At 39.2% G+C, this 16841-nt stretch overlaps 1 protein-coding gene across 3 annotated transcripts in view; it reads right to left on the bottom strand.

Annotated features, from left to right (window-relative positions):
- adcy8 (adenylate cyclase 8 (brain)) overlaps nucleotides 1–16841 on the bottom strand; it is a 110537-nt gene that overhangs the window by 30585 nt on the left and 63111 nt on the right. For 2 of the 3 annotated variants that reach the window (XM_062988177.1, XM_062988178.1), the window contains exons 8-9: nucleotides 6820–6920; nucleotides 5001–5202 (exon numbers count right to left, since the gene is read on the bottom strand). In XM_062988177.1, the coding sequence (XP_062844247.1) occupies nucleotides 5001–5202; nucleotides 6820–6920 (303 nt within the window). Of the gene's footprint in view, nucleotides 1–5000; nucleotides 5203–6819; nucleotides 6921–8262; nucleotides 8461–16841 lie in introns of all 3 variants that reach the window. The other variant, XM_062988179.1, reaches the window with a different exon arrangement.

The raw sequence follows: 16841 nt of genomic DNA, 5'->3' as shown, positions 1-16841 counted from the left end.
AGTTCCGTAGAGGTGGATTTCTTGGAGTTCAGGCATGAAGACATTCAGTGTTTAGTATCAGAATCAGGCTTTATTGGCCAAGTATGCTCACACATACAAGGAATTTGACTTTGGTTACACAGAAGCTTGCAGTGCATGAAAACACAACAAAAGCAGTCTCATCACAACTTACTGTCTCTTCTTCACACACAAATTCACACATTTGTACCTTTAAACATTTGCATGTATTTGCTTTCCTGTGCAAATCTTGCTGCAGTTCTTTTGCAGTTACTCAAGGGTTTTTAAACACTTGCCTCTGAATCAGGTGGCAGCTCTTTCTGCAATTTCCAGGTATGGTAGCCAGTATTTCTTTGACTGTGAACTATGCATCCAATTGTGTCTCTAGTAATATTTAGTTATTTTCAATTTTTGTATCATTTTCTGTTTGTGCAAGGCAATTATCTCTTCTCTTAACTTTTTGGACAACTCTCTTGACTTAGCTATAGTTCTAACACACAATCAAATGTCACAGTTGTTACGCCATCGAACTGGCGGCGTATTGTTTTTTTAATTCGTGTCATTCCTGCGACAGGTGTATAGCCAATGGATCGCTGTCCCGTGCAGAGGCTGGGGTCGGAATGGACGAATGGGACGTCAGCCTGAATCCAGCTGCTCAACTCCACAAACAACCAGAGCGTCGGATGTGTTTGCCCTAGCCCAGGTCGTAACACAGTCAACAAACCACTAGCCACTCCAGGTATTTGAAGTGTTTTATTTCAAGCAGACCTGATGCAACTAATAATGTCCTTGTTTAGTTGCATCAGGTGTGCTTACGACAACACCTGATTTCTTACAAAGCTCCACAACTTTGGAATAATCTTCCTGCCTCTGTTCGGGATTCGGACACAGTCTCAATGTTTGTCTAGACTGAAAACATATTTATTTTCTCAGGCTTTTTGATTAGTATAGACAAAGGCGCAGAGCTTGGGGGTTCTTGGTCATAGAAACTTGTGGTGATCAGGGATGTTGGGTTGCTGTCGTTCTGCCTCTCTTGTCCGACCACACAGGTTTGGTGATGGTGGGGAGATGGGCGCTGATGTTTTATGAAAGCCTCCATGACCTTGTTACCTGCTCGCTCTCCCTTTTAGTTATGCTGTAATAATTAGGGCTGCCGGAGTCTAAAACTCTCTGTAAAACTGTTTTACTCAACTAGCATTGTACATTATTAACTACATGTTGTTTTACCCCAAGGGCATTCTGATGGAAAACTGTTTACCCGCCAAGGTTAAGGATTGAAGTCAAGACTGCCGTGACAATGATGCTACAGAAGAACTCACTACAGACTTTATTGAAAACTAGACCAAATAATAACTCTATTATTATTATTTATTTATTTATTGCCAGTTCTAACTTTTAGTTCATTTAATTCTGTGTTTGTATGATTTGTGTAAATCCTATTTATTTAAAGTATCCTCCAGGCCACCCAAGAAGGATGGGCCCTGCTGAGTCTGGTTCCTCTCAAGGTTTCTTCCTGTAATTTTCAGGGAGTTTTTCCTTGCCACAGTCACCCTCGGCTTGCTCAACAGGGGTTTTTGTATCTGTTGTTTTTGGATTTTGTAAAGTTGCTTTGAGACAATGTCTGTTGTAAAAAGTGCTATATAAATAAAGTTGACTTGACTTGATTTGCAAATGTGTGCTCCTATGAGGGATTCTGTTTAGGAGGTCATTTTGAGCCTGCAGTAGTCATTTAATGTGGCATTTTGTGTTATTTGAAGAAACTGCTTATTATATTTGTCTTTTGTTTATTGCAAACTGTATTTTTTGCTAATAAACCTAATTTACAAGAAAATAAATAATTTTGAATGCAGCTGTAGTAACTTGAAATATACGGGTTGAATGCAGCAGATATGATCAGGCATAAATACCTGAGAGACTTTGATGAAGGCCAAATGGTTATGTTTATAGATGGCTGCCAAGACTCATTGATGCCAGAGGATGTAATGTTAAGTACAAACCAACAGAATGGCTACTGTGGCTTAATGTGCTGATCATTTTAATACTAGTGATGCAGTGAATGTGTACCAACAGACAGTGAATCAAACCATTTGGTGTGTTTAATATTATAATGAGGACAGACTTTCTGCTTTAGTGTTCACTGACTGTACTGTCTGCAAAAGTGTAAAGGTGTGTGCATCAGTGGTGGCTGCTGGTCTTTCAAAGAGGGGAAGCTCATTGTTGGCTTACATCATAAAATTTGTCAATTTATTTATACATAAATTCTGCCCTCCGTTGCTTTTCAAGAAAATGGCCTGTGATCCTATCGTACCAAGTCTTTTCCAGGGACTTGACCAGTGTCCTCTCAATGGCCAGCAGAGCTAGGCTGCTTAGACGGCCTAGGCCCATTGTGTTGCGGGTGTAAGACTTAAACCTTTTTAAACAGGAGAAACTCCTTTCTACACCCGCAGATGTAGCTCCAATTGTTGCCACTAACGATAACAGCTTGTACAGCTGAGGCATTGCACTGTCCAACTCCATGTCTTTTAGAAAAACCAAGAAATCACACAGCTTTCCCCTGTTACCCTGTAAGTCCTGATTTGAATACAGGACTTGAAGTTCAGACCTCAGTCTCCCTGAATCATTGGCCATAACTTTTAAGGACACTCTGGAATGCCTCCTCTGGAAACACTTCTCTCATGTGATCAAACTTCCCTGGATTGACTAATTCTAAGAAGCGCAAACTTTCCAAATTTGAAAAACGCAGAGGAATCTGCTCCATGAGATTATCAAGGATGGCATGTACAGATTTCTGTAGCGCTCCTGGGGATACTGGAATTGGGAGAGACGGCGCTTTCTCATGGGCTCATCTCGTGGGTCTGATGTGAGGCCTGCTGCTTTGGCATAAACAGCTTGGAAAGCCCCCTCTGAACTCTTCTCTTTGACAAAAGCAAGAAGAGACTCAATTCTTTTTTTGCAGTAGAGAACATCCATGGTCCTCTGTTCATATGTGTACAACATGAACACAAATTCAAAATCCTCCAGTTTCATTACAAAACCCTTGGCACAATCCAATGTGTCATCATCCAGTGTCTTATCTGCAATGATGTTATAAAATGATCTGCAGGAGGCAATCATAGTTGTTTGCCACAGTGCTCACTATCCGTGATGTGAAATTCCATCAAGTAGGAGCGTTTCTGGGCAACCTTGAAACAGCCTGCAGACTCAAGAAAAAATGTCCTCTTTGTGGATTTGGAGAAAAATGTGGCAAATTGGCACTGGAGGCAATTGCCTTCACTTTGGCCTGCAGACCATTGAGGGCTGAAGCCATGACAGCAGCCCCATCGTATATCTGTGCCACAAGTTTATCCCTAAAATTGTAGCCCTGCATGTTTTCATTTAATACTTCAAAAACAGACTGAGCATCTCGCCCCTCTGAAACATAAAAAAAAACAATAAAGCGCTCCTGAATTTTACCTGCACTATCAACATAGCAAACAATGACAGAAAGTTGGGCACGGCAAGCAATATCAGTTGTTTCATCCAGCTGCCATCCAAAAAAGGGAGCAGCCTGAATTTAATCTCTGATCTCATCAGAAACAGTGGCTGCAAGAGCAGAGATCAAGTCATTTTGGATAGAATTAGACATACCAGAAAACACAGCTGATGACTGGAATTGTGTGGCCAGGACAGAGTCATATTTAGATAATGTTTCTGTGAACTCCCTGTAATTCCCCTTGTTGGATGATTCACTACTCTCATCATGCCCCCTAAAAGATAGCTCCTGCTGGCCAAGCAAGGAAGTCACATCAATAAGGCGGTTTAGGAAGGCCCTGTTTTGTTTGACTGTTTTATTATGTTTTGCCACTTGAATGCGAGCACCTTCATTAATTGCATGTTCAACCCTGACCCTGCACAGGCAACTTAACCTTGCACATGCACTCACATGTTCATTGCACTTTTCATGCCTTTTATATGCCTGGTCAAAGTTAGACAGATCCCCAAAACCCAATTTTGACCAGACAAGACATGATCCCTGAGATGATTTCATCAAGAGGCATGGCCAACAGTACATTTTTTTTGTCACAGCACTTCCAGTCAGCCAGCTAACTTTGTCATACCAGGAGAGCTGAAAAGACCTGTTACCTTTCCCTACTTTTTGCACCAAATCAGTCTTAGGTGTTGATCTGCCCTGCTGTTTAATTCTAACTTTCTCCTCGTAAGGAAGACTATCAAATGGCTTTGCCAAAATCAGGTCGACAATATTAGCATTGTCTGCCATCGTGTGCACCTTGCTAGCTGGCTACTCCGACCTAGCCAACAGTATGAACTCGAACAAGGAAATGTTGAAATTATGTTAAACTGAAACAAATACTATGAGTGTGTTTTATTTACACAATGAACAATGGAAATGGTTAAGTAATTTCACCAAGCAAATACCAAGAAATGGGTTGCAGTTTGTCTTTCGACTTCACTCGCAAAATCCGCGATGGGACTGAAGCTCCCAGTGATTAAGTGACGCTGTAGATCTCAAAATAGCTGTCAATCAAAACGGGATTCAGTCTTTTGACTGATCCTCCAATCATCTTGAAGAAGCTCCACGTCCAGACCCGCCCACAGCTCCATTCACTCCCAGAGACGCTCAGCGTCCGGGGGCGGGACAAAATCGTGGCATTTATCCAATGACCGGCGAGTTTCGAAGCAATGAAAAAAAAGTTCCATGCAGTCCCATTGAAGTGAATAGACGCTCAGCTTCTGCGGGCAAATGCATTGACGCTACGGGAATGTATGAGAAGTTAACAAAATCGAGTCAGTCGTAGCTGTAGTAGTAGCTGATTCTGAACGAACTCGTCTTCGAGATGAACATGTTCTAACGCATTTGTAGTCAATGAAATGTTAACACAACTGTACATATTTGACCATTTAATTTTTGACATTTTAGGGGAAGCTGAGCTTCCCTTGCAGTCTTAGGGAAATCACCACTGGTTTGCATGTGTTTTTGTGTTTGTATGTGTGTTTGTACTTACAATGTTAATAATGGCTGCCATAAAGTTGATGAGGATAGAGAGAAGGATGACTACATTTCGTGCTGTGTATGTCTCGTTCACCCAGCAACATGCCTTTCTCAATGCCAATGGCAGACATTTGTAGTCTTCTGCTGTTGTCACAACAACCAGACAGCAGTGTAGCAATATAAGGACAGAAAACTGGATCACCATCGTCACCATCCTAGAGACAGAACCAAAAACAAACGGCTGTTAAAAGCTTGCTATTCAGTTTTTTTTAAATGTGTGTGCAATGGCTGCACCCCAGAATAATACCCCTCATGGGGTCATCGCCATATAGGATAAAACAGCAATAGCAAGGATAAAATAGTATAAACAGCAAAGCAGGTAGTATTATAAAATAACTATACACTGATCAGCCATAACATTAAAACCACCTCCTTGTTTCTACACTCACTGTCCATTTTATCATTTACAATTACTGACTGTAGTCCATCTGTTTCTCTGCATGCCTTTTTTAGCCTGCTTTCACCCTGTTCTTCAATGGTCAGGACCCCCACAGGACCACCACAGAGTAGGTATTATTTAGATGGTGGATCATTCTCAGCACTGTGTTAGTGTGTGTTGTGCTGGTATGAGTGGATCAGACACAGCAATGCTGCTGGAGTTTTGAAATACTGTGTCCACTCACTGTCCACTCTATTAGACACCCCTACCTAGTTGGTCCACCTTGTAGATGTAAAGTCAGAGACGATCGCTCATCTATTGCTGCTGTTTGAGATGGTCATCTTCTAGACCTTCATCAGAGGTCACAGGACGTTGCTCACAGGGCACTGTTGGCTGGATATTTTTTTTTTTTGTGGTTTTGGGGGCTAACAAAGCATTGACTACAGCAAGTAACTGTAGAACTACAAAGTGCTTCTATATGGTAAGTGGCGCTGATAAAATGGACAGTGAGTGTAGAAACAAGGAGGTGGTTTTAATGTTATGGCTGATCGGTGTATATTATTATTATTATATAAATAAACATGCATCTAATATTATTTAATATAATATAATGCAATATTAATATATTGATAATAACATTAATAAATAGTAAATTAGGAAATAATAGAAGAGTGGACAACCTTTTTCAGAAACCTTCCTGCTTCAGTAGTGTCATAGTTAAAGAGTGCAGATGCTAAGCTGGTTTGCCTGCTGTCAAGACCTGTTTACCACTGAAAATGTGTGATGCTCAGTGAGGTGCATTTTACTACAGCAGCCGCCCCAGAGTGGTTCCTAGCCTTTTTTCCTTAATCCCCCCATGGGTATCTAATAAAAACTAAGCTGGCCCCAGAATATATCAAGCAGGAATAAAAAACACTTCCACTTTATTCTATTAATTAAATGATTGAGTTCTCAAATGATTACAAATTATTACTCAATTCTCAAATGATTACAAAACTTTATTTAAATTTTTTTTTTTAACACTGATAAACATACCCCTGTCAAAACATACAGCTATCAAATTTAAAATAAGCAAAAATAGATACATGTGATCTGTTGAAACATTAAAACTAATTGTCTTTGTAGAGTTTTCAATTAAATTCGGGTCAAATAGGATTTACTTTTGCTGTCACAATATGTTTGATGTTTAGGAATGCCAAGCACTTACAATTACATTTACCTAGTAACTTTGCACAAGGGGTCTCATAGACAAATATGACAAATATGACAAATAAATATTTGTCATATGACAAATAAAGTATACCTGATTATTTACCTTATAGAGTGTAATAATTAGCCCTTAGTCAGGCTTAATTCGACCCTGTGTGTGTGTGTGTGTGTGTGTGTGTAATACCTTGCGGATGGCAGTAAGCTCTGTATTGCTGTGATAAAAAGGAGAACGATGAAGGCACACACCAAATTAGACTTAAACACCTCATCTCTCATCTGGGAGTACTGTGGGAAACACACACACACACACACACACACACACACACACACACACACACACACACAGTAAGAGTAAAGACTCAAACAGGTCAAACACACTGTAATAACACTGTATAGAAAAAAAGTAGTAAAGGCGTTACACAGACACACACGAGCACACACACACTCATGCTCACACACTCCCTCTTTGGTTTTCTATCTTTGATGAACTGGAGTGAGAATATGTGATGTCAGGGTTGGAGGCAAGGCAGACCATACCAATCAGAAGCGCAGATGAACAATCACAGCAGGGGGCAGCTCAAGGTCATCACACACAAACACAGAAGCTCTGCCCGCCATAATGTAATAAATAATGCAGTGGGGTGATAAACATGGCATCTGGTCATGAGTTAACTAAAAGAAGCCTGGTCTTCAAAAAAGTTAACTAATATTGAACAACAAAGGTTATTTTGTAAGAATGCTTAAGAAACACTGATGCTTGTAAATAGATCGCATGTGTTGTGAGTAGTGGTTCTCAACCAAATGTCTTACTAGTGGGCTACAGTGAGTCCACTGTTCTGGAGAGGCCTTAGTGTGGTCCAAGCGCTAATGTTGGACAAAAAGCCCTGGTTCGCAATCAATAGTCAAATTTATCAGTGGTGTTCTATGGGGTTGAGGTCAGGGCTTTGTGCAGGACAACTTGTGTCTGTTCTTCCACACCAAACTCTCAATAATTAGAGAGTGCATCCACACACATTAGGCCATAGACTACTTCACCTTTTACGTACTTCATTGTGTTGTAGATTTGCTTTTGAAAGGATTTAACTGCAATTTTTATTCTTCAGTCTGCAACCCCAAATCAGAGAAGGTTGGGATAGTATGGATGAAAACAATGGAAATCTTTTCTATTTTTATATAGAATTTCTTGGATGATTTAGATCTGGTGACTGGGAAAGCCATTGAAATACACAACCTATAGTCACCTATCACAACATATCAAACCAGATTGAAATGCCTTGTGCCAAAATGACATCTTCTGATGTTGAATAAACATGAACTCAACTCATGATTTCGTAATGTTTTTATGCACAGCTTATTTCTGTTAACGAATACGTGTTTAAAATAAATCACTTAAATATGGGCCTTGGATAAAGTTGATAAAATTGGTTAGCCTTAAAGGAAAAAAAGTTGTGAACCCCTGCAGTAACAGTAGTTTATCATGACAAATGTGTCATTAAAATGAGTTAGATATAGCGGAAAAAATGAAAGTCAAAGAAAGAAATGCAGCAGTAAGAGTAGAACAGCAGTAATGAAGGAGTTTAGGTGATGATTTTGAGAATGGGGATGAAAAGCTGGGGGAGCTGGCTACATTGTGCTCCAGGATGGCTTCTCTAAACGTGAGCGAGAAAGGGGTGATGTGCTGTCGTCGGAGTTTGTCTCCGCTGCGCAGTGCGATGGTGCTCTGCATGCGCGCATTAATTTCCTGTGAGCCGGCGCGCACATGCAGTGCCTGGGCCAGATGGTTGGGGAGCAGGTTTATGGAGTGACGAGTGAGAGCAGCCAATGTCTACAGAGGGAAAGCACATGCAGCCTCCATGAGTGGGTGGGTGTCGGTGTGTTCCTCTGTCTGTATTACTGTGAATGTGTGTTGTCTGTTAGTCTGTCTGCTTTCAAGGTTTTGTGGTGAGTATGGCTTTAAATGTGTGCGAAATTCTGTGTCAAGGTTATTGACAATATTTGAAAACTGCAAAACTGCATTTTATTTTGTATTTATACAAAATAAAATGCACAGCAAAACACAAAAAACTAATCAAAATCCACAACTACAATCAAGACAATAACTAAATACTACAACACAAAAATTAAACACAAAACCCATATGCATTTCTCAAACACACACAAAAAACCAAATGACATAAAACAACACAAACCAGTTCTAAAAACCAGAGGAAACCCCACAAAATATAAACACCTCCAACAATATACTTCCGAAACACACACGGCAAAAATCTTTGAACACAAAAACAAGGACACAGTGTCAAAAAATTAAGGTACACAGAAAGCTGCAATGCAGCATTACCAGTGCACAGCACTGTGACCACCAATCTGTTTTCTTTAACTATAGCACTATACCTGACAATCAGGCAGGAGAACACTGGCTAGGAACAACATTGCAATTCTGCTTTCTTTAAATCCTACTTTTGTTAGCAATAATTTAATAGTAATAGTGTTTTTATTAGAGAAAGCTTTATATTATTTATTTAAGTGTAGCCATCTGTGTTTTGGTTTCACTACACATACCGAGCATTTCATTTGGTACACCTATTTAGTATTATTGATTATTTTTAAGCATGCTGATGAATACTGTGGTTATATATTGACTGTTGCTCATCAGTTGATCTGTTTACTTTGTCACCCCCTGACATGCTAACAAGCTAAAATTCAATTAATTTCAAACAGCTTCTTTATCCTGCTCAGGGTCAGCGCGGAAATGATATACAATAGGGCGCCAATCCATTGCAGGGCTTTAACTAAACCCAGAGATATAGCAAAAAATGTCTGTGTAGATAGCACTGCTGAGATCTAAACCCGGATCTTGGTGGTGGTGGCCTACCGTAATAGATCTCTGTGCCACCTGAGCACCACAAGCTGAAACTACTGATTGAAAATATAATTGCAAATACTTCACAAATGGAAAGCAGGACCCTTAGATAAATAAATAAAAGAGGCACAAATGTCAGGAAAGAAAGTGAGTATCCATGTTGATGATTTCACCTAATTGAAATACAGTATGCCAACAAAAATAAAACATAGGATAAACCGTTTTTATTTATATTCTCTTTAATAAAACTCAAAAACACTGGTTTGTGTGTATGAATACTGCGTGTGTATATCTGCTGGATGTGTGTGATTAACTTTTGTATGTGTGAATCAGATATGTAGAGATATGTAGTGTGTGATTAAAGGGTACTTATGAAGGTTTGTAAATGTGCTGTTTAAATGTTCAGTTGCACCTGTTTTAGTGTGTAATTGGCTTGCAATACCTTTCACTTTCTTAATATATTTACAACCCCAAATCAGAAAACCTTTGGACAGTATGGAAAATACAAATAAAATTAAAACATGTACCTACATGTACTTTAACTTTTATTTATTATCCTATTCCTTTTGCAAACACATCTGCCACAGTAAGATGTTGTTGTTGTCGCATCTTTTCATTTAAAGATTTTCTACACATTCCCTATTGGGGACAGTCCAATACCCGTTCCCTCTTCTTCTCCAGCCATGCCTTTGTAGTGTGTGCAGCATGAGGTTTTGCATTGTCTTGCTAAAAAAATGCATGGATGTCATTTTAAAGTGTAAATTACCTTTGCCAAGGGCACTGACACAGCCCCATACCATGACAGACCCTGGCTTTTGGACTTGCTGCTGATAACAGTGTGGATGGTCCTTTTCCTCTATGGTCCGGAGCACACAGCATCCATTTCTTCCAAAAAAAGATCTGGAATATTAATTCCTATGACTACAATACACATTTCCACTTTGTGATGGTCCATCCCAGATGTCTCAGACCTCAGAGAACTTGTTGCCGCTTCTGGATATGGTAAACATAAGGCTTCTTTTTTGCACAGTAAAATTTTAAGTGGCATTTGTAAATGTAACACCTTAATGTAATGCTTGACAAAGGTTTGCCAAAGTAATAAGTGGTATATAAGTTATTAATAAATGACGGTCTTTAAAGCAGTGCCATCTGAGGGATCACAGATTGGAACACGTGTTCAGCTTGGACTTGTACCCTTGCCCTTTACGCACTGACATTCCTCCAGATTCCTTGAATCATTTAATGATATTCTGCACTGTAGTGGGAGACATTTTTTGAGGAACATTGTTTTTAAACATTTTAATGATTGCCTGCCAATATTTGTTCATAAAGACTCATTTGTGAATGCTGCTTTTGTACCAAATTATGATTGCAATTACCTTTTGACATCACTTGTTTGAGTTCACATCATTATTTAGGTTTTTCCTACCTCATTACTAGCCCTAAATTGCCCCATCCCAACTTTTTTTGATATGTGTTACATACAGAATTGTGTGAATGTGCATAGTGTATGTACATATATACATGAGTGTGTGTGTGTGTGTGTGTGTGTGCAAGTATGCATGCACTGCATGTGTATTGTGTATGTAAGTTAAATGACTCATCAGACTGATAAGCTTTCTGCTTAAGGATCAGGATGAGCCTGCCAGGAGAAAACAAAAAACATTTTAAGGTAGGTGAGATTTTGGATTTAGGAAGCTACACAGAATTGGAGTATTCTAGAGTAATATAGTTTTCATTAGAGACACTGTGATTTTTATTAACCAGTTGTGCTTATTTGTATGTGTTTTGTTTTGTTCATCACTTCATTACTATGTACACTTTACTTAAAAGCACTTCATTAGGAACACATCTTGCATGTACATTCATTGATTATTTTATAAGCTACACCTTCCACACAGATGAACTTTGTCTATATACAGTTACACCCATAAGACCCCCATAGCATAGGACCCCTAATAACCCAATGATATTAGGGTGGCACTCCAGAACTAACATGGTGATGACATGATAGTGTGTCTTCTACTAATACGAGTGTATCATGAGCAGCAGGATTTTTGGGATTGTCTGGCCTTTTAATTAGAAACACATACCCTGCAAGCACTTGTTGTAGGTGTTATGTTACAGCTATTCTTTTTTTTCATGTGTGTTCATCCTCCTCTAGTCTTTAATCAGTAGACACTTTTCAATCCCAGGACACTGGTGGCTTTATATGACAGCAACACTGCTGCACCTGATACCCACAGACAAGAGCAACACAAACTAACTATATCATGGCAGTGCTGAGAATTGTCCATCAACCAAATCATCTGGTGAGTAGATGCTCCCCTTTTGTCTATTAAATATGGTACAGGTGGGTAAGAAAGTGTATAGATCAAAAGTAGAGTTCTGTAGTGTAGGTGTAGCTTATAATCAATAAATGTACATGATGTTTAACTTTATATTGTTGAACATAATTAGTCTGTCTTGGTATCTATAGTTTGCATAATTTATACACATCTTTAATTTTGACAACTTCTAACAAATAAACTTTTGTATAATTGTTTCAATAATTATCTGTGGTATACAAATGCAAAGGACAGAGAAAGTGTTCTTTTACTTTTGAAACCTGCTGCAGACTACTACTACTGCTGCTACTGTTAGGGTGTCTTGGGAAAATCTGTCCCTCCCCTGGGTTTTATGTTAACCATGCCTATACATTTGTAATGGATACTTAAACTGCCACTTCTATTATGCAGATGATCTTGTAGACCTTAATTAGTCCAATATTATATAACATTATGACCACCTTCCTAATATTGTGTTGGTCCCCCTTTTGCTGCCCCACAAGCAACAAACTGCGATGCACTGTGTATTCTGACACCTTTCTATGAAAACCAGCATTAACTTCAGCAATCTGAGCTGTAGTAGCTCGTCTGTTGCATCGTACCACACGGGCCAGCCTTCGCTCCCCACATGCATCAATGAGCCTTGTCCACTCATGACCCTGTCGCTGGTTTACCACTGTTCCTTCCTGCACCAATTTTGATAGATACTGACCACTGCAGACCGGGAACACTCCACAAGAGCTGCAGTTTTGGAGATGCTCTGACCCAGTCGTCTAACCACAATTTGGCCCTTGTCAAACTTGCTCAAATCCTTACACTTGCCCATTTTGCTTCTAACACATCAACTTTGAGGATAAAATGGTCACTTGTTGCCTAATATATCCCACACACTAACAGGTGCTGTGATGAAGAGATAATCAGTATATATATATATATATATATATATATATATATATAGAACTCCTTTGATTTATATAAACTCATATGTTTGATACAATAAGGCACAAAACACGAATAATGAAACTTGGCAGAAATTTTTTTTATACAAAATTGAAAACAATGCCACCAGGATAAAAATAATGGCCTCTTTCATTCAGTGTGAAACAAAGGACATAATCAGACTGAAGTGTAATTAGAAATTATACTCACCTGTCCTCACCTTGTCAGTGCTCAAATGACTTTAATTAGCCTATGAATGGTGCCTTTAGTGATTACAAATGGCAGTTTTTTTTATTCCCTGTTCCTTGTTCACAATGGCAAAGACAAAAGAGCTGTCTAAGCAGACCAGAAATGCTATTATCACCAAGCCCAAGCAGTCAAAAGGGTACAAGACTATCTCCAAAGACATGTTATGAAGTTTGCTATTCATGGAACAGGCAAGAACCATCAAGGACATGATAGAAAGAAGAATAAATGATGAGTACAACATAAAAAAATTTCAGGCTGAGTTGGAGAAATAAGGGCTCCATGGGCAAGGCCAAGGATAACTCCTGCATGCCTCGCATCTCTTCTATTGGCCAAACTGGTCATGCAGATAAGCACTGGTATTGACCAGCCCTCGCCCGGTTGCTACCACGTTACAGCAAAGTATTGTCAGTAATATAAAATAATCATGATAACCTTTGGATTTCTTAAGATGAACAACTTTTGCCCATGCATATGGGACTTCATTGGTAAATATGATAAAATCCGCACAATTAGACATCCGTAAAAGCTGGACACTGTGCAGTTCATTAGCATAATAATATCATTACTTCCCGAGACTACTAAGATCAGCGTGTGGTTGCGTTCATTTATAATAATGATGCTTCATTATTCTTCAGTCATTAGTTCAGCCCTCCTGCTAAATGCAGACCCTGATTGTTTGTCCCCTATGGGTCTCTATAGGAAGCCAGATTTTTGCAGGTCTTTTTATGTTAGATCTTTAAACCACAATTAATCGAGAAAAAAAAACCAACTTGAAATTAAAAACATCTATTGAAATGAAAGACAAGAAGTTCAATTAAAAATGAGAACATTTTGCTTACTGTTGAAATCTGAAATGTCTCACACAGCGTGATAGTCTTTTACTGACTGTGCTTAGTGTATGACATTCACTTGTGGAAGAGTGTGCATGTGGCTGTGGAAATGTCAACGTATGGCAAAGAACCAGAAGGTTAAGATTTTAACACGTGCTTTGCTAGGGAATTGGAGGGCAGAATTGAATTTTCTATAAACGTATGTTTCTAACCACTTACTGGCTGTTGTTGCATCAATCATTGAAACCCCAATTCATGTCAAAGTGTCTGTAATATGTCAAGCTGTATATCACTGTGTTAGTATGGAGCCTTTTAAAAGTATTCCTGTTAAATTTTATTGAACTACAGCGCTGGTAAATGATTTTTTAGTTAGCAAGCTATCCTGCTTGTTTGCATCCTGCTTGTTTGCATGGCTGCAAGACTAGGTTTGCATCGATTTGCAGCCAACTCAGGTGTTGCTGTTCTAGTATTTACAGTGGGGAAAATAAGTATTTGATCCCCTGCTGATTTTGTAAGTTTACTCCCTTACAAAGACTTGAACAGTCTATAATTTTATGGAAGGTTTATTTTAACAGAGAGAGACAGAATATCAACAAAAAATCCAGAAAAAAAAACATTAAATAAAAGTTATAAATTAATTTGTATTTAATTAAGGGAAATAAGTATTTGATCCCCTGCTGATTTTGTAAGTTTACCCCCTTACAAAGACTTGAACAGTCTATCATTTTATGGAAGGTTTATTTTAACAGAGAGAGACAGAATATCAACAAAAAATCCAGAAAAAAAACATTAAATAAAAGTTATAAATTAATTTGTATTTAATTAAGGGAAATAAGTATTTGATCCCCTGCTGATTCTGTAAGTTTACCCCCTTACAAAGACTTGAACAGTCTATCATTTTATGGAAGGTTTATTTTAACAGAGAGAGACAGAATATCAACAAAAAATCCAGAAAAAAAAACATTAAATAAAAGTTATAAATTAATTTGTATTTAATTAAGGGAAATAAGTATTTGATCCCCTACCAACCAGCAAGAATTCTGACCCCCACAGACCGGTTATGTGCCCATGAGGCACACAAATTAGTCCTGTCCCTGTATAAAAGACTCCTGTCACAGAATCAGTTTCTTCCGTTCAAATCTCTCGACCACCATGGGAAAGACCAAAGAGCTATCAAAGGACGTCAGGGACAAGATTGTAGACCTGCACAAGGCTGGAATGGGCTACAAGACCATCAGCAAGACGCTTGGTGAGAAAGAGACCACTGTTGGCGCGATAATTCAAAAATGGAAAAAAATTAAAGATCACAGTCAATCGCCCTCGCTCTGGAGCTCCATGCAAGATCTCACCTGGTGGGGTAAGAATGATTCTGAGAAAGGTGAGGTCAGCCCAGAATTACACGGGAGAAGCTTGTCAATGATCTCAAGGGAGCTGGGAGCACAGTCACCAAGAAAACCATTAGTAATGGATTGAGATCCTGCAGTGCCCGCAAAGTCCCTTTGCTCAAGAAGGCTCATGTACAGGCCCATCTGAAGTTTGCCAATGAACACCTGAATGATTCAGAGAAAGCTTGGGAGAATGTGATATGGTCAGATGAGACCAAAATTGAGCTCTTTGGCATCAACTCCACTCGCCGTGTTTGGAGGCAAAGAAATGCCCAGTGGGGATGGTGTTCTTGGGGTCATATCCAGCATTTCTCTGCTCCCAGCTCCCTTGAGATCATTGACAAGCTCCTCCCGTGTAATTCTGGGCTGACCTCACCTTTCTAAGAATCATTCTTACCCCACCAGGTGAGATCTTGCATGGAGCTCCAGAGCGAGGGCGATTGACTGTGATCTTGTATTTCTTCCATTTTCGAATTATCGTGCCAACAGTGGTCTCTTTCTCACCAAGCGTCTTGCTGATGGTCTTGTAGCCCATTCCAGCCTTGTGCAGGTCTACAATCTTGTCCCTGACGTCCTTTGATAGCTCTTTGGTCTTGCCCATGGTGGTCGAGAGATTTGAACGGAAGAAACTGATTCTGTGACAGGAGTCTTTTATACAGGGACAGGACTAATTTGTGTGCCTCATGGGCACATAACCGGTCTGTGGGGGTCAGAATTCTTGCTGGTTGGTAGGGGATCAAATTCTTATTTCCCTTAATTAAATACAAATTAATTTATAACTTTTATTTAATGTTTTTTTCTGGATTTTTTGTTGATATTCTGTCTCTCTCTGTTAAAAAAAAACCTTCCATAAAAATGATAGACTGTTCAAGTCTTTGTAAGGGGGTAAACTTACAAAATCAGCAGGGGATCAAATACTTATTTTCCTCACTGTATATATTTCTAAACCACCACAGAGCAGGTATTATTTAGATGGTGGATCATTTTCAGCATTGCAGTGACAATGACGTGGTGGTGTGTTAGTGTGTGTTGTGATGGTATAAAGGGATCAGGCTCAGGTGGTTTTAATGTTATGGCTGATCGGTGTATATATACAGTGTATCACAAAAGTGAGTACACCCCTCACATTTCTGCAAATATTTCATTATATCTTTTCATGGGACAACACTGACAAAATGACACTTTGACACAATGAAAAGTAGTCTGTGTGCAGCTTATATAACAGTGTAAATTTATTCTTCCCTCAAAATAACTCAAAATACAGCCATTAATGTCTAAACCACCGGCAACAAAAGTGAGTACACCCCTAAGAGACTACACCCCTAAATGTCCAAATTGAGCACTGCTTGTCATTTTCCCTCCAAAATGTCATGTGATTTGTTAGTGTTACTAGGTCTCAGGTGTGCATAGGGAGCAGGTGTGTTCAATTTAGTAGTACAGCTCTCACACTCTCTCATACTGGTCACTGAAAGTTCCAACATGGCACCTCATGGCAAAGAACTCTCTGAGGATCTTAAAAGACGAATTGTTGCGCTACATGAAGATGGCCAAGGCTACAAGAAGATGCCAACACCCTGAAACTGAGCTGCAGCACAGTGGCCAAGATCATTCAGCGT

This window comes from Trichomycterus rosablanca, chromosome 25, assembly GCF_030014385.1.
Source record: "Trichomycterus rosablanca isolate fTriRos1 chromosome 25, fTriRos1.hap1, whole genome shotgun sequence".
NCBI classification, from domain to species: domain Eukaryota; kingdom Metazoa; phylum Chordata; class Actinopteri; order Siluriformes; family Trichomycteridae; genus Trichomycterus; species Trichomycterus rosablanca.
This window is presented reverse-complemented; position numbering and strand designations above follow the sequence as displayed.